Source organism: Solanum stenotomum, chromosome 7, assembly GCF_019186545.1.
Source record: "Solanum stenotomum isolate F172 chromosome 7, ASM1918654v1, whole genome shotgun sequence".
Classification (NCBI taxonomy): Eukaryota; Viridiplantae; Streptophyta; class Magnoliopsida; order Solanales; family Solanaceae; genus Solanum; species Solanum stenotomum.
This window is the reverse complement of record NC_064288.1, coordinates 15,057,723-15,075,944: the sequence shown is the minus strand read 5'-3', so window position 1 is coordinate 15,075,944 and position 18,222 is coordinate 15,057,723. Positions and strand designations below refer to the sequence as shown.

General features: G+C 37.2%; 2 protein-coding genes across 4 annotated transcripts in view; one reads left to right on the top strand and one right to left on the bottom strand.

Annotated features, from left to right (window-relative positions):
• The window catches only part of LOC125870580 (peptidyl-prolyl cis-trans isomerase FKBP15-1-like), a 1,082,853-nt gene that overhangs the window by 189,478 nt on the left and 875,153 nt on the right, over positions 1–18,222 (bottom strand). The window lies entirely within an intron of this gene.
• LOC125870572 (E3 ubiquitin-protein ligase CHIP-like) overlaps positions 1–18,222 on the top strand; it is a 37,508-nt gene that overhangs the window by 8,974 nt on the left and 10,312 nt on the right. For 2 of the 3 annotated variants that reach the window (XM_049551034.1, XM_049551031.1), the window contains one exon: positions 13,602–13,673. The exons of the other annotated variant lie outside the window; for it this stretch is intronic. In XM_049551034.1, the coding sequence (XP_049406991.1) occupies positions 13,602–13,673 (72 nt within the window). The remainder of the gene's footprint in view (positions 1–13,601; positions 13,674–18,222) is intronic. 3 annotated transcript variants of the gene reach the window in all.

The following is an 18,222-nucleotide window of genomic DNA, read 5'->3' as shown; positions in this document are numbered from 1 at the left end:
ACGAGGAATTTCATATGGCAAGGCAACAACGAAAAAAGGGCACTCCACCTGGTTAATTGGGATGTTCTTATCGAATCCAAAAAAGATGGTGGCCTTGACATCATGAACCTAAATGCTCACAACCATAGTTTACTAATGAAGTGGCTATGGAGGTATAATCTTGAAATATATGCTTTATGGTGAAATGTCATTCATGACAAGTATGGTCAGGATGGCCATTGGTGTTCAAAGGTGGTTGTGATCTGCCATGGTGTAGGAGTCAGGAAAGCAATCAGATTCCTCCAGTCTTTGATGGCCGGAAAAATTAGATTAAGAGTGGCAATGGAAGGAAAATTCTTTTTTTGGTGTGATTGTCTTGGGCTTGGACCTTTAAAGGAACTCTTCCCTGAATTCTTTAGCATTGCCACTATGCCAAACATCAGTCTGGAATCAACAAAAGGAGTACACAGATGGAATATTACTTTTAGAAGGCTACTGCATGATTGGGAGCTGAAAAGAGTTGTTGAATTTTTCAAGACCTTATAATTCCAAGGGTTCAAAGCTACTCATGGAAGCCCACTAGTAAAGGAACTTAGTTTGTAAATTCAGCTTATAACATCTGATTAGGCACAAACAGTCAACTAATCAGTGGCCATGGAGATCCATTCAGAAGATGAAGGCTCATTTTAAGGTGGTATGCTTTTCTTGGCTAGTAACAAGAAATGTTTGCCTCACACAGGATAAACTTCAAATAAGGGGATTCCAACTATGTTCTAGATGCTTTTTGTGCAGAGCTGCTGGGGAAAAATAGTTACCTATTCATTCATTCTCCTGTTACTGGACAATTATGGCAATTATTCTTGAACATGGTAGGAATCAGTGATCAATTTCAGCAACAAGTGTTGATTTATTGAAATGTTGGAACCAGAATGATGGGTAGTTAGTCAGAAAAATTGGTGCAACCTTGTCCCTGCTTGCATGTGGTGGACCATTTAACTATAGAGCTTTTGAAGACAAATACAATTTTGTGGAGAAAATCAAGATGAATTGTATATTTTTGTTTTATTTTTGGTGTAAAGAAAGCTATCTCAGGAGGCTGAATCACTAGTTGATATGATAGGATCCTTGTGAAGCAGTAGTCTAAGCTTGGTTGGGATTTTGTAGTGTCTTTTTGGCTTTTGCACTGTTATATATATATATAATCGTTACCATTTAAAAAAAAAAAATCAATCTACATACTACCTCTGTTGTCGGATGTACTGATGATCTTCTCCTCACCCTTCTTAGCCAAATCTCTTTCAATGTTAGTAGGGTTCATAGGTTCTTTCCTCAATTCAAGATGTTGAATTCTACATTTCACATCATTGTGTCCTTGGATTTTGCAATGGTTACAATATTCTAGGACGGTCTCGTATTTAACTTTTTGTGTGATGGTCTCCTCATGCCCCCGAGCATTTGTGATTGCAATTTGAACTTCATACATGAGTGGTGTGAGAAATATAGGAGAAAATATATTATTGAATTGTGTATCTACATTATTACATTGAGACCCTATTTATAGACACTACATTGGAATCCTTTTCCTACTAGGATTCCTATTCTTATTCCTATTCCTATTCTAATTAGGATTGTATATACTTATTTCTATTCTAACACTCCCCCTCAATCTGGTGCATACAAATCATATGTACCTAGCTTGTAACAGATGTAATTAATACGAGGACCGGTGAGGGACTTGGTGAAGATTTCTGCAAGCTGATCATTTGACTTCACGAATTTCGTAACAATATCTCCTGAGAGTATCTTTTCTCTGACAAAATGACAGTCAATCTCAATGTGCTTAGTCCTTTAACGAAACACTGGATTTGATGCGATATGAAGAGCCGCTTGATCATCACACACAAGTTCCCTTTGATTGATTTCGCCAAATTTTAGCTCTCCCAGCAACTGTTTGATCCAAACTAGCTCACAAGTTGCTACCGCCATTGCTTGATAATCTGATTCTGCACTAGATCGAGCAACCACACTTTGTTTCTTACTCTTCCACAACACCAAATTACCTCCTACTAAAACACAATATCCGGATGTCGAACGTCTATTAGAGGGTGATCCTGCCCAATCAACGTCGGTATATCTAGTGATATGCTCATGGCCTTGATCCTCAAAGAGTAGACCTTTACCGGGAGCTGACTTTATATATCGGCTTCCCAATGACTATCACAAGGGGAAGTCATAAACTGACTTGCAACATTCACAGGAAAAGAGATGTCAGGTCTAGTCACTGTGAGATAGTTCAACTTTCTAACTAGCCGTCTATGCTATTGGCTGATAGAGGATATTCTCCATATCAAGATTTGATCCCTTAAGATCTTAAAGATAATTGTTGTAATCTAGAATATCTTTTTCTTCTTTTTAGTAAAATATATGATTTTATAGAATCCCAGATTTCATGGGATCTAGGTGATTCTGTTCCACAATCTCTCATGTATATAAAGCCTTGTATATGACATAGAAAGATATGAATAAAATTATTCAACTATCATATTCCACATAGTATCAGAGCTTTAGGCTTATTCCTTATTAGTTTTATTCATCTTGTCTTGAAATATTTTTTTTTTAATCTTTATCTGCCCAAAGATTGAAACCATTCAAGAACCATGCCAGAAAATGTGACTGTTGCAACTATTCTAGCCTCTGGAACTGTTTCTGCAACTGTAGAGAATAACTCTACAGTTTCATCTAGTGATCTGCAAAACATTCAAGCTTCTTATCGGTTGAATGGAAAAGATTACCTTAAATGGGCTCAATTGGTTCGTACCTTTTTAAAGGGTAAAGGGAAAATACGACACCTTCTTGGTACATCTAAAGAAGACCCCACGTTTGATGCATGGGATGAACATGATGCAATGGTGATGTCTTGGTTATGGAACTCTATGCTTCTAGAAATTAGCGATAGCATTATGTTTTTGAGCACCGCTAAGGAAATTTGGGATGCAGTGAAGGAGACGTACTCTAAAGTACATGATGCTGCCAGGATCTATGAAATAAAAACAAAATTTTCTGCAGCAAAACAGGGAGCTCGACCTGTCACTGAATATTCTAACTTTTTAAAGAGGTTATGGCAAGAAATGGATCATTATCAATGCATTCAAATGAGTTGTAAAAATGATGCTGTAATTCTGAAAAGATTTATTGAAAAAGAAAGTATTTATGATTGTCTTGTAGGATTAAATGCAGAATTTGATTCCGCGAGAGTGCAAATCTTAGGAAAAGAAGATCTTCCATCATTAAATGAGACAATGGCCATAATACGGACAAAAGGACGGAGGAGTGTTATGCTTGAAACTCAAATTAATGAAGGATCAGCTTTAGTAGCAAAAGGGACAAGTTCAAAAGAATCTGAAGTTTCACAATCGGAGAGCACCATCAAGCCCACGGGTTCATACAAACCGCCATTCAATAGGGACAATCTTTATTGCACCTATTGCAAAAAATATCGGCACACCCGAGAGAGATGCTGGAGACTCAATGGTAGACCTCCAAACAGAAATAATAGTGATGAAAAGCAGGCATATTTAGCAAGCAACCTTCAGGCTGATGAAACAAATCCACACTCAACTTCAGCAGGTAGTTGTTCATTGGCCTTCACAGGAATTTCTTGTTCTTTTGTTACTAATGTCTCAGACAAACTTTCTCCAATATAGGTGGTTGATTCCGGGGTAACTGATCACATGACCAGTTCCTCTCATCTCTTCATATCATATTTTTCTTCTCCTAGCTATAAAAAAATAACTATAGCTGATGGTTCAGTTATTACTGTAGCTGGGCAAGGAGACATACCACTTGGAAAATCCTTGATACTTAAAGATGTCCTTCATGTCCCAAAGTTATATGCAAATCTCATTTCTATCCAGAAACTCACCAAATATTCCAAATGCCAAGTAACTTTCTTCCCTTCATATTGCTTATTTCAGGAACAGAACATGAAGGAGATGATTGGGCGTGCTAGTGAGAAAGGTGGTCTTTATTGTTTGGATGTCCACAATGGTGGAGATACAATTAAGAATTCCTTATCTAGTTCATTCTTGTCTGAATCTGTTATGTCCAATAAAGAAAAAGTATGGCTTTATCATCGTTGGTAAGGTCATCCTTCCTTTTATGTAATCAAAATGATGTTTCCATCTTTGTTCAAAGATTTGATTGTTGAGTCTTTTCATTGTGATGATTGTGAAATTGCAAAACACAAACAGGTTTCCTATCCAATTAGTCACCAAAGAAGTCAAATTCCATTTTCTCTTATTCATAGTGATATTTGGGGACCCTCTCCCATTCTTAATATTTCTGGTGCTAGATGGTTTGTGTAATTCATTGATGATTGTACAAGAGTAATGTGGATCTATTTTCTAAAGCAAATATCAGATGTTAGTCAAATTCTTCCCACCTTTTTTAATCTGATCAAAACCCAATATGATGTGCCTATTAAAAGATTCTGATTTGATAATGCCAAAGACTACTTCAATCAAACACTCTCTCTTTTCTTCCAAAAGAGGGAATTATTCATGAATTTTCATGTGTCAATACTCCTCAACAAAATGGGATAGCAGAGAGAAGAAACGGTTTGTTACTTGACATTACTAGATCACTATTGTTTCATAAAAGGGAGCCAAAACAGTATTGGGGGGAAGCTGTCCTAACTGTTGCACATCTTAGTAACAGAATGCCATCAAGAATTCTGAACTTTAAAAGTCCGCTTGATACTCTTAGGAATTTCTTTCCGAATTTTGAAATTTCCAATAAATTGGTTCCTAGAATCTTTGGGAGTGTTGTCTATGTTCATATTCATTCTCAAAATAGAGGCAAATTAGACCCATATGCTCTTAAGTGTGTTTTCATAGGATATTCTCCTACTCAAAAAGGTTACAAGTGTTATCAACCATCATCAAAGAAATTCTTTGTTTCAGCTGATGTTACATTTGATGAGAGTGAATCCTTTTTTGGTCATTCTTACAATCAGGGGGAGTTGTTGAAGGGAGAGGGACCTCTAGACTTGTCACTATTTGATTTTTCTATTTCTAGTCATGCCAAATCCTTGTCCAAGTCATCATTTCTTTGGTCACCCGAGTCTTTAAATCCAAATGAACTCATTGAGTCTCCTAATCTGGATATAGATAATGGAATTCTAGAAAATAATCTACCATTGCAAGTTTATTACAGAAGAAAGAGGCTAACTGATCAAACTACTCAGCTGTAATCATCTCCTAAGGTTACTGCTCCTAGTACCCATCCTGCACCTGTTGAACCATCAGAAACACCAAACCAAACTGATCATGAAGAACCTAACCAACCTAATGATCTTGACCTTCCCATTGCTCTCAAAAAAGGAACCAGAACTTGCACACAACACCTTTTGAGCCTTTTCGTGACATCAAAATCTATCCCCAAAACATAAAACTTTTCTCTGTAACCTCCACACAATTCCTATCCTCAAAAATTTGTCTGAAGCATTAGGAAACAAAGAGTGGGAGAAAGCTATGAAGGTTGAAATGGAAGCGTTGGAAAAAAAACAGAACTTGGGAAATTGTGGAATTACCAGAAGGGAAGAAGTTGGTCGGGTGCAGATGGGTGTTTTTTGTGAAATATAAGTCAGATGGGTCCATAGAAAGATTTAAAGCACGTTTGGTAGCAAAGGGTTATACACAAAACTATAGAATTGATTATTTGGAGATTTTTGCCCCTGTGGCAAAAATGAATACAGTGAGAATCTTATTATCATTGGTTGCAGCTTTTAATTGGTACCTACAACAATTTGATGTAAAAAATTCCTTTTTAGATGGAGACTTAGATGAGGAGATCTATATGGAGGTGCCACCTGGTTTTGAAAGCAGGAAGGGAAGGGTGTGCAGACTGAAGAAGGCACTCTATGGATTAAAGCAATCACCTCGTGCATGGTTTGGAAGATTTACAAAGGTTATGATCAAGGTAAGGTGTCAACAAAGTCAAGGAGACCATACCTTGTTCATACAACACTTAGAAACAGGAAAGGTGACAGCATTATTGGTTTATGTTGATGATATCATAGTAACATGTGATGATTCAGAGGAGCTACAAAATTTGAAGAGGTGTTTACTCAAGGAATTTGACATCAAAGAGCTTGGAAAATTAAAGTTTTTTTTGGGAATTGAAGTGGCACACTCAAAACAAGGAATCTTTATTTTCCAACAAAAATATGTGTTTGATTTGCTGAAGGAAACAGGAAAATTAGGGTGTAAACCAGTGGCTACACCAATTGAATATAATCATAGATTGTGCAATGCTCCAGAAGATTTTGTGGTAGATAAAGGCTTGTATCAAAGGCTTGTAGGGAAATTGATTTACTTGTCCCATACAAGGCCGGTCATTGCATTTGCTGTAAGTGTTGTTAGCCAATTTATGCATGATCCTAGAGAAATGCATCTTCAAGCTGTCAACAGGATTCTACAATATCTTGAAGGAAGTCCAGGAAAAGGAATACTATTCAAAAGAGGAGGAGACATGGTTTTAGAGGCTTATACTGATGCAGACTATGCTGGTTCATTAGTAGATTGAAGATCAAGTTTTGGATATTGCACTTTTTTAGGAGGAAATCTGGTGACTTGGAGGAGTAAAAAACAAAATGTAGTAGCCAGATCAAGTGCAGAATCCGAGTTTAGATCTATGGCTATGGGAGTTTGTGAGTTGTTATGGTTAAAGATAATCCTTGATGATTTGAAGATAAGATAGGAAGGACCTATGAGACTATTGTGACAATAAATCAACAATAAGTATAGCTCATAATCCTATACAACATGATCGCACTAAGCATATTGAGGTAGATAGACATTTCATTAAGGAGAAATTAGATAGCGGACTCATTTGTACGCCATTTGTATCTACAAAAGATCAGGTGGCCGATGTTTTAACAGAAGGACTGCCAAATAATGTGTTTCAAGATCTAATAAGCAGGCTAGGGATGGAAGATATCCATTCACCCGCTTGAGGGGGAGTGTTGGCTGATAGAGGATATTCTCCATATCAAGATTTGATCCCTTAAGATCTTAAAGATAATTGTTGTAATCTAGAATATCTTTTTCTTCTTTTATGTAAAATATATAATTTTATGGAATCCCAGATTTCATGGGATCTAGGTGATTCTGTTCCACAATCTCTCATGTATATAAAGCCTTGTATATGACAGAAAGATATGAATAAAATTATTCCACTATCTTATTCCACATATACTTTTCAGGATTACTACGTGCCTCCCCTGTCCTGGAAGGAGTTTAACATTCGGATCCATAGGAGTGTTAACGGGCCTACATCCCATTATTCCCGTCTCCTCAAAAATGTCTAACGCATACTTGTGTTGAGAAATAACAATACCTGATCTAGACTGAGCAACCTCAATACCTAGAAAATACTTCAGTCTGCCAAGGTCTTTAGTCTGAAAATGCTTAAAGAGATGTTGCTTCAAATTAGTGATACCATCTTGATCATTGTTAGTGATAATAATATCATCAACATAAACAACCAAATAAATACACTGATTTGGTGCAGAATGCAGATAAAACACAGAGTGATCAGCTTCACTACGAGTTATGCCGAACTCCTGAATTACTTTACTAAACTTTCCAAACCAGGCTCGAGGAGACTGTTTTAGACCATAGAGTGACTTACGCAATCGGCATACAAGGTTACTAGACTCCCCTTGAGCAACATAACCAGGTGGTTGCTCCATATAGACTTCTTCCGCAAGATCACCATGTAGAAAAGCATTTTTAATGTCCAGAGACCAATGACGAACCGCAGCCATGGACAAAATAAGACGAACAAATGCTATTTTAGCTACGGGAGCGAAAGTATCACTATAATCGCGTCCAAATATCTGAGTATACCCTTTGGCAACAAGACGAGCCTTAAGCTGATCAACCTGATCGTCTGGACCAATTTTGACTGCATAAACCCAATGACAACCAACAGTAGATTTACCTGTTGGAAGGGAAACAAGCTCCCAAGTACCTATGTGAAGGGAAACAAGCTCCCAAGAACCTATGTAAAGCAGACATCTCATCAATCATAGCCTGCCTCCATCCAGAATGAGAAAGTGCCTCACTTGTAGTCTTAGGAATGGAAATAGAGGACAAATATGATACAAAGGCATAATGGGGTGATGAGAGACGATGATAACTCAAGAAAGTATAATGTGGATTGTATACCTTTTTGAAGTGCAATCGATTGACTAGGAGAAGGCAAGCCCGCAGTAGGAGGACATGAATCATCTGGGAGTAGTGTTGTGCGCCGATGATGATGATAAGTCAGAAGTGGTGGCACTACCATCGGAGATGTAGAAGTAACTATAGATTCCTCAAAAGTTGGTACAGGCAAGACCTGAGGTATGGGTACGACCTCAGAGACATCAGAATGATCAGAAGATGTATAATAAGGTTGAGACTCAAAGAATGTGACATCGGCGGAAATAAGGTATCGACGAAGATCAGGTGAATATCAACGGTACCCTTTTTGAACTTGAGAGTAACCAAGAAAGACACATTTGAGAGCACGAGGGGATAATTTATCTCTACCTGGGGCTAAGTTATGAACAAAACATGTGCTCCCAAAGACACGAGGGGGGATAGAGTATAGATGTAAGCGAGGAAATAATATGGAATGTGGAACCTGATTTTGAATAGAAGATGAGGGCATTCTATTAATTAAATCACAAGATGCAAGGACTGCATCACCCCAAAAACGCAGCGGAACATGGGATTTAATGAGGAAAGTGCGAGCAGTCTCAATGAGATGCCTATTCTTCCTTTCTGCTACACCATTCTGTTGAGGGGTATACGGACATGATGTTTGGTGAATAATTCGTTGGTGAGTCATAAATTCCTAAAACTGAGAGGATAAGTATTCTAAGGCATTATCACTATGAAAAGTACGAATAGAAACACCGAACTGATTTTGTATTTCAGCAAAGAAACTTTTGAATATAGAAAATAACTCGGAACGATCTTTCATTAAGAAAACCCAAGTGCATCTTGAATAATCATCAATGAAACTAACAAAATAATGAAAACCTAAGGGTGAACTGACTCTACTAGGAACCCAAATATCAGAATGGACTAATGAAAAAATAGACTCTGAACGACCCTCGGTTAGCACGGATGTGTTTCCCAAGTTGACACGACTCACAATCTAATGTGGATAAACTAGGCACCATCTTATGTAGTTTGGATAGACTTGAATGTCCCAAACGTTTGTGAATTAGGGCTGGAGGATCGGAGCATGCTGTGAAGGAATTTGAAGAGGAAAGATAGTAAAGGCCTTGTGATTCATGTCCTGTGCCAATCAGCTGTCCCGTACTGCGGTCCTGCATGAGAAAAGAATCATCGAAAAAAATTATACCACAATGTAAGGCACGCGTCCAACGACTAACAGATGCTAGATTGAAAGGAGAACCAGAGACATAAAGAACAGAGTCTAGAGGGACAGAAGAGAGTGGTTTGGCTTTTTCCAACCCCTTTTGGTTCTGTTTGGATCTCATTGGCTAAAGTAATAGCAGGAAGAGATTGTGAATAAACAATATTAGACATAAGTGATTTGTTACCAGAAATATGATCAGAAGTGCCTGAGTCCATAACCCATGATCCAAGAGTACTAGACTGAAACACAACCAAGAGAACTACTCGCAACATGAACATTAGGCTGAGTAACCAAGGCTACTTGTGGAGACGTTTGCTTACTTGCTCGATACCGAAGGAACTCAGCATATTCTGCCTGAGCAATATGAGCATTATTGGGTGGTTGATCAGGCGGAGCAACAGATGCTACTTGTGGAGATGTTGGCTTACTTGCGCGATTCCAAAGGGACTCATTGTATTCCTTTATGGCAGTAGGATCATAACTAGGTGGTGGACCATGCAAAATATGACATGTCACGAGTGTGCCCAAGCTTCTATTTCAAAAAAAAAACGAGTGTGCCCAAGCTTATGACAATAACTACACTTGGATCGAGCTCTTCCAAAACGACCACTTCCTCGTCGATTCTCCATAGGCTGATATGTTCGTTTGTCTATGGCTTGAGATGCCAGTTTTGAGGAGTCAATGGTGGATGATGAAACTACTTTGTGACTAGGAGGTGCGGCTAGACGAAGTAGACGAGAGAATAATTCATCAATTGTAGGTACTGCAAAACTAGCTAAAATCTGATCATACACTGAATCATGGTCAGGAGGAAGTCCAACAAGTGTAAGAACTAGAAACAACGTCTGTCTTTGCTCTTGTTTTTCCACATTCATATTGACTGGCATCAATGTTTCAAATTCCTCCATGATCGCTTGTACCTGTCCCAAGTAAGTAGACATATCGGATCCTTGTTTCTTTAAGTTGGTCATTCTAGATATCACATCATAGAATTGAGATATATCATTAGTATATAAAGTACGTGCCTTTTCCCAAACTAAATAACGTGTCTGGGATGGGCGAAACAAGGGCATTAACTTGGAATCGATAGATTGCCATAGGAGACTACATAATTGAGCATCAACCTTCTCCCATTGTGCTTTGGCTTTATCATCTGCCTCACTAGCCTTTGCCTTTTCATCTACCACACAAGCATTATTGGTTAAGTGATCTTGGGCGCTTTGACCCTTGCACCACAACTCAACCGAAGAAGCCCAAGCTAAATAGTTTGAGCTTCCCATTAATGGTTCTGAAGTGATCATAGCACTTGAACTTCCTATATTTTTAGAGCCAAAAATATCAATCCCGAATGACATATTGTGAAATTAGAATATTCTCACACAAAAAAAATTAGATCAGACTGCTGGAAATAAAATAAAAATTTGGGGCAAGAGTCTGACTGCTGGAAATAAAATAGAAATTTGGGGCCAGAATCTGACTGCTAAAAAAGATCTGACTGCCGGAAAAAAATAATCTGGTCGCCAAAAACTGGTCGGAATTAGGAAAAAAAAATTATATGGCCAGCCTTGGAATCAAGAGGCAACCCCACTAGGAAAAAAAAACTGCTGGAAAAAATGGCCGGAATAATTGCTGATTTTTTTTTTCTGGGACAGCAATTTAGGTCACCGGACAATTGCACAGTGACGACTGATTTAATTTTCTCACCATATACCATATGAGAAATATAGGAGAAAATATATTATTGAATTGTGTATTTACATTATTACATTGAGACCCTATTTATAGACACTACATTGGAATCCTTTTCCAACTAGGATTCCTATTCTTATTCCTATTCCTATTCCTATTCTAATTAGGATTGTATATACTTATTTCTATTCTAACAAGTGGTTTGGTCAAGTCGATCTCCACTTTAACCTTAGCAGTTGTTGGTCTCGATTTGGACAAAGTAGCTTTGTGATAATAGGATTACAAATTGGATCCACAATTCTACACAAAGCATCCCATTCAAGAAATGCCATGGGAGTCTTGGCAAGGTATTCATATGGGGGCTAAAGATGTTTCTTTTTTGGTTTGAAATTTTTGGTCCATTTACAGAGTATCATTAGCGTGTCACAAATAGGAAGAAAATTCCTACTGTAAATGTTTTTGTGATCCTCTTATAAATCAAAATCAACAAATAAATGATGCATGTCATAGGCTACGATTTTGATTGTTCCTTTGAGGGTATGGCTGGGCATTCGGTAATTCGGTTTGGTTTTGTTTTTTTATTTCGGTTTTTGGATTGTTGTACCAAACACCGAACCGATTTTTTCGTAATTCGGTTTGGTTTACTTAATTTGGTTTTTTGTTTCCTGTCGAAATCGCAACAAGTTGAAATCACTGGTCGCTGATCACGCTCGCTGGTTGCTGGTTGCTGGTTGCTGGTTGCTGGTTGCTGGTCGCGGTTGCTGATTGCTGCCCTGGTCGGTGGTCGCTGTAGGCTGCCCTCGTCGGCGGTCGAGTGTGGCGGAAATTGAAAATTTGGAATTGGAAGAGTGCGACAGAAATTTGGAATTGGAAGAGACGAAGAGTGCTAAGGGAAAAACAAAAATGTAAACCTAATTTAACTTATTAGTTGCCAAGGGCAAAAAAGGAAATAAAACTTAAAAGGCTTAGTAGTATTAATAATTACATAATGTTTATTATATTATATACATATTAGTGTGTATATTTCGGTTAAACTAAAATGCCGAATTTACGAAAACATGTTACCGAAAACCAAATCGAAATACCGAAGATACAAAAACATATTACTAAAAACCGAACCAAAAACCTAAATACCGAAACCGAAATACTGAAACAATTCGGTTCGGTATTTCAAGTTTTCGGTATTTATGCCCAACCCTATTTGAGGGAGACTGGCTGATTGAAATCAGTCAAATGCAATCTATGGAGGGTCTAATTTTCTTGAACTTACCTATCATTGAGGTGAAAAGTTTCTACCATTAGGGTGTGTTCTAGGGCTGGGCATAAAATATCGAAATACTGAACCAAACCAATTTTTTTTTTTTGATAATCGAAAAATCCGTCTGTGACATGCCCTTTGGACCAATCCACAGCCTTCTAAACTCGGTGGATAATGGGCCCGCCCCTCTACCCTTCTCCACTTAAATACTGGGGTTCGCTTTGCATTTTGTGGAGCCGAACCAAATTTTTTTTCGATATTTTGGTTCGGTTTTCGGTAGTATGTTTTTGTATTTTTGATATTTCGGTTCGTATTTCAGTAACATATTTTTCGTAAATTCGGTATTTCGGTTTAACCGACATATACACACTAATATATATACTATAATAAATATTATGTAATTTTTCATACTACTAAGCCTTTTAAGTTTTATTTTCTTTTTTGCCCTTAGCACTCTTCGTCTCTTCCAATTCCAAATTTCCGCTGCACTCGACCGCTGACCAGGCAGCCTCCAACGACCGCCGACCAGGGCAGCTACCGAGACCAGCAACCAGCGAACGGGACTGAGACCAGCGAACGCGACCAGTGATTTCAAATTGCTGCGATTTTGACAGGCCCATAACAAAAACCGAATTTAATAAACCGAACCTAATTACAAAAAATCAAACCGAATTTTTAAAAAACCGAACCAAATTAATTCAGTTCTTTGTTCGGTACAACAATTACGAAAACTGAACACCGTAAAATCCGAATTACCGAATGCCTAGCCCTGTGTGTTCTTCCTTGGTGAATCCAACAGTGGGATCTCTGAGGTAGACAAATCCTCTTTTTCGCTCCCGAAGAACTCTTAGAACCCACGACTCTTGCATAATTTATGGGGTTCTCTGAATTGGGGTGTTTCCAAAGGAGTTATTCATAGCTGATTGATGTTTTGGTAGAGGGGGAAAATCTTGGTGCATAAAGTAGACCAGCACACTTGCCATTCATAAAAAACATACTGAAAAGATTCGTTGTAATTCATGAGAATTGTTCATTTGTAAATTAACTAGACAAATTGAGGAATCTGTAAGTTCGAAATTTTAGAAAATAAATTTAGCTAGTTAGAGTGTAGAACCCTAAATCAAACAATGTCCAAATTGTTTCAGTCTCTTCTTAACCCTGAGTTTCAGTCTTTTAAGCTTGTAGAGCTAGAAATTCTTAGTTCTCTAAAGATGATAATAGGAGGATGATTTGGCAGGCGCACTATATGTTGGGTCTTGCATTACTACAGAAAGAACAATATGCGGATGGAGTAAGAGAATTAGCAAAGGTATGGACACTTGTCTGTGTAAGCATTTATTTTCCACTGGACCCACCTATTACATAACAATAATGTATCACAGTGGTGCCTAAAACTTTGACATTCATGGCTCTGAGTCTCCTGTGAATCATTATGCTTTCTATGCATTACTTGGTTTAAGCTGCAGGTTCGATCCGTTTCCTAAAAAGTTGACTCGACATGTTTTTTAAGCAAGCATTTCTTGTACTGCAGTACTGCTATTCCTCTTGACATTATTACTTCCTTGTCTCATTTTTATTTTAACTAAATCAATCCTCATGCAACCAGTGTATTCAGATTTATCTTTAAGTGTCCATGTTACTGCTCTTTCTTGTTTGTTATACTGTGTGCATAATGAAAGTAATGAGTAGGCTTATTTGGCGTAAGACTAGATTTTTGAACCTTTTTGGTTTTGTGTATTTATTTTTGTGTATTCTATTATCTAAAGTCTAATGAATCTTTTCAGACATCATTAATGCTTGGATGGTTAAGAACTTTTCTTATATTCTAAACTTTTGATGCTCATGAATATTATTCTTGATTCTCCTAGAAGCTGTCCATACAATGGATTATTCATTATGGTGAGCAGTCTGAGTAAAAAAGGTGACAATTCTCATAAACAAAAGTCGAGGTGATTGATGGAGTGTAGTATGCATATGAGAAATGTCTACAATGACTTCCTATTTCATAAAAAAATAAAATATAGAGTTTATTACATATATACTGTTAGCGAGTGAGGTTTTAGGATAAGTGGAAATAAGACTGAATACATGCATTTCAATTTTAGTCAGAATGAGAAGAGAGAAGTTGAGTGAGACTAGATGGGATTGCGGTGCCAAAATGTAAACAATTTAGACATTTAGTCTCAGTTCAAGAGGATGGAATGATAGATAAAGATGTTACTCATAGTATTAAAACTGGATTGTTGAAACAGATAAGTGTTATCGGGGTATTATGTGATAGAAGACTGCCTACCAAATTGAAAGGTAAGTTTTATAGAACAACTGTAAGACCCGATCATGTTATATGGTAGTGAATGTTGGGTTGCTAAAGTCGAACATATCTACAAGATGCGGATGCTAAGATGGATTTATAGTCATACCAAATTAGATAAGATTAGAAATAACCACATTCGTCAGAAGGTGCAAGTAGCACACATTCAGGATACAATGTGAGGTCACTTGAGATAGTTTGGGTATGTCTTGTGTTGATACACAGATGAAGGTATTAAAAGGGGACGGGGTAGACCTTATATTACACTTAAGAAAGTTGTCTCGAAAAACCTACAAATGCTTGGAACCAATGCAAACTTAGCTAAAGATAGGGCACAATGGAAGGAATAGATCCATATAGGAATAGCTTCTAGTTGATGATAGGTTTTTTAGACTTTTAGAGAATTTTTAATATTATATATATATAACTTAATTTTTACTTTTATTTTATTTAGTATGATAATGATATGAGCCCGAATGAAGAAACAAGGATTCATATAACCGATCTCAACTTAAGTTTGGGATTGAAGCATTGTTGTTGTACTGTTTAGGGTGGTGTAAAAGAGATATGTGTAAGAATCTACCAACAATTGAAGATGGAGTGATATGGAAGAGTGTAAGAGCACTTAAGAGAGAAGCTAAGAAAGCATTAGTAAAGTCCAAAGTAAAGCTTTAGGTGACTTGTACCAAAAGTTGAGACACACACGAATGAGAGACAGAAATATACAAGTTAGCACAACTAACAGAGAACATTGGTAAAAAGGTCAAAAGGTAGGTTAAATGTATTAATGGTCATTTCCAGATGGCAACTAGTTTTGACAAAAGATATTAAAATTAGGGAAAGAGAAAATGTAGTTTTGATAAATTGTTTAACACAAATTTTGAGGATAACTTTATGGATACATCCATGCAGAACAAAAAACTTAGATAGCCTTGTAGAATTAATTAGGTTTGTTGAATTGTGGATGTCACAGTATAAGGGTTTGAATCTTCTGGTCTAGATGGTAGCCTGTAGGTGTTTGTGCCTCGGAGATTGGTATAGTTTGCTTAACCAAGCAATTGACATTACATTAAAGACTAAAGACTGAAAGATGCCAAATGAGTCCTCAAAACTAAAAAAATTACCTTCTCAAAAAGATGCCAAATGAGCAAAAAAATAGTTTATATAATTAAGAGATATGAGAACAAAGAAGGTAGGATCTAGGTACTAAGGGGTCATTTTTGGTAGAGTGTATAATAATAATGCTAAATAGAGTGTATTAGTAATGCTTGTATTTGTAATGCATGTATTAGTTATGCTTGCGTTAATTATACGTAAATTATTTTTATGCATTGTTTGGTTTGATGCATTAAAAATAGCATGTATTGCATAAAATAATTATTTACAAAGATACCCTCTACTATTATGGTCGAAAAGATGTAAAAAAGGTTGAGGGGTAATTGAGTCTTTAATTGAGTTAATGCATGCATTAAAACCATTGCATTGCTACTACCTAGAAATCCATGGTATTAGTAATGCACACCTTAATACACTATAAAGTGTATAATTAATGCTTGCATTAGTTATACATAGATTAGAAAAGAATATCAAACAAGATACTAGTAATACACAAGGCTAATACATGTGTTATTTTTCCTAATACACTCTACCAAACGACCCCTAAATGTACGATTCATGCAATAGAACTTCTTGAAATAGTGACAAAGCTCAAATTTACCTTTTACTTGTAATAAATGTGACAACACAAAATCAAGTGTTTAAAAGGGAACTTAAAATGAGTTTGAATATGTCTTGTAGATCTACAACATATGTACAGTTACCATTTCAAAAAAAAGAAAAAGAATGATCAACATATGCTTTATATATGTTTGGACAACTGATGTAAATTTATAGGAATAGCAAGAACAATATTAACATGATACACATTGGCCTTGATAGTGTTGCTTGAGAAGAATTTAATCTATATCAAATATGTTTAACATAAATGTACGAAGCTGGAGTGTGAGGAAGAATTTAATCTATATCAAATATGTTAACATATATGTACAAAGCTGGAGTGTGAGGACAGTAGGAGATCCATAGGAGTTTCTATAACCATGGTTTAAATCAGGAATTGGTCTTGAGCTCGTGCTTCCTTAGTTCCTTATCCTAGTTAATGGTGCATCCTAGTTTCAGGGTGATGTTATATTGATTGATGAATTCAGAGCAAGAGTTCACCAAAAACTGGAAGTATGGAGAAGCACTCTACAGAGTAAAAACTTTGGATAAGCGGAAGTAAGTTGGGATATATGCATAGCAATTAGTCAACAGGAAGAATGGAGTTGAAGTGTGTGTTAGAATAGAAATAAGTATTTCCTTTTTAGAATAGAAATAAGAATAGGAATAGGAATAGGAATAAGAATAGGAATCCTAGTTGGAAAAGGATTCCAATGTAGTGTCTATAAATAGGGTCTCAATGTAACTATTTAGATACACAATTCAATAATATTTTTCATATATATTTTCTCACATGGTATCAGAGCATTGGTGAGAACAAACAAGTCACCGTATGTCTGTCAATTACCGGTGACTGTTGGGTCTGATTTTGTTATTCTTTTTTCTTTCTGTGGGTGTTGTGCGAAAACCAACACCACCACGAGGCTCGGAAAGCCCCCGCGACCAGACCCCAGCCAAAACCACCGGAAAACACCACCCCACGCGCTCTCACGCGCCGATCGGAGGTGGTACTTTCCGGCAAGATCTGTCTCACGCGCCGGCGCGTGAGGGCTTTTCTGTGCATATTTTTTGAACTTTTTTTTGACAGTTGGGGTCGTCCAGCCATTCCGACCAGGCCCATACTATTTTTGACCAGATCCGATCGCCGGAATTAGGGTTCCGGCTATTTCCAAGCAGTTTCCGGCGACTTTTCTTCAAGATTTGAATTTTCCGAGACAAATTTAGCATAATGTCTTTTGGGTGTGATGTTTTTGGTTCAAAAAATATGGGGATTGGAAGTTCTAGCCCTATAATCACTTCAGAACTTTTATTGGGAAGTTCAAACTATTTATCTTGGGCTTCCTCGGTTGAGCTTTGGTGGGTCAAGGTGTCCAAGATCACTTAATGAACAAGGCTTATGTGGTAGATGTAAAGGCAAAGACTAGTGAGGAAGATGCAAAAGCCAAAGCACAATGGGAGAAAGTAGATGCTCAATTATGTAGTCTTCTATGGCGTTCTATTGATTCCAAGTTGATGCCCTTGTTTCGCCCATTCCAGACGTGTTATACAGTTTGGGAAAAGGCTCGTGCTTTATACACTAATGACATATCTCGATTCTATGATGTGATATCTCGATTGACCAACTTAAAGAAACAAGAATCCGATATGTCTACTTACTTGGGACAGGTACAGGCAGTCATGGAGGAATTTGACACATTAATGCCAGTTACTACGAATGTGGAAAAACAACAAGAACACAGACAAACATTGTTTCTAGTTCTTACTCTTGCTGGACTTCCTCCTGATCATGATTCTGTACGTGATCAGATTTTAGCTAGCCCTACAGTTCCTA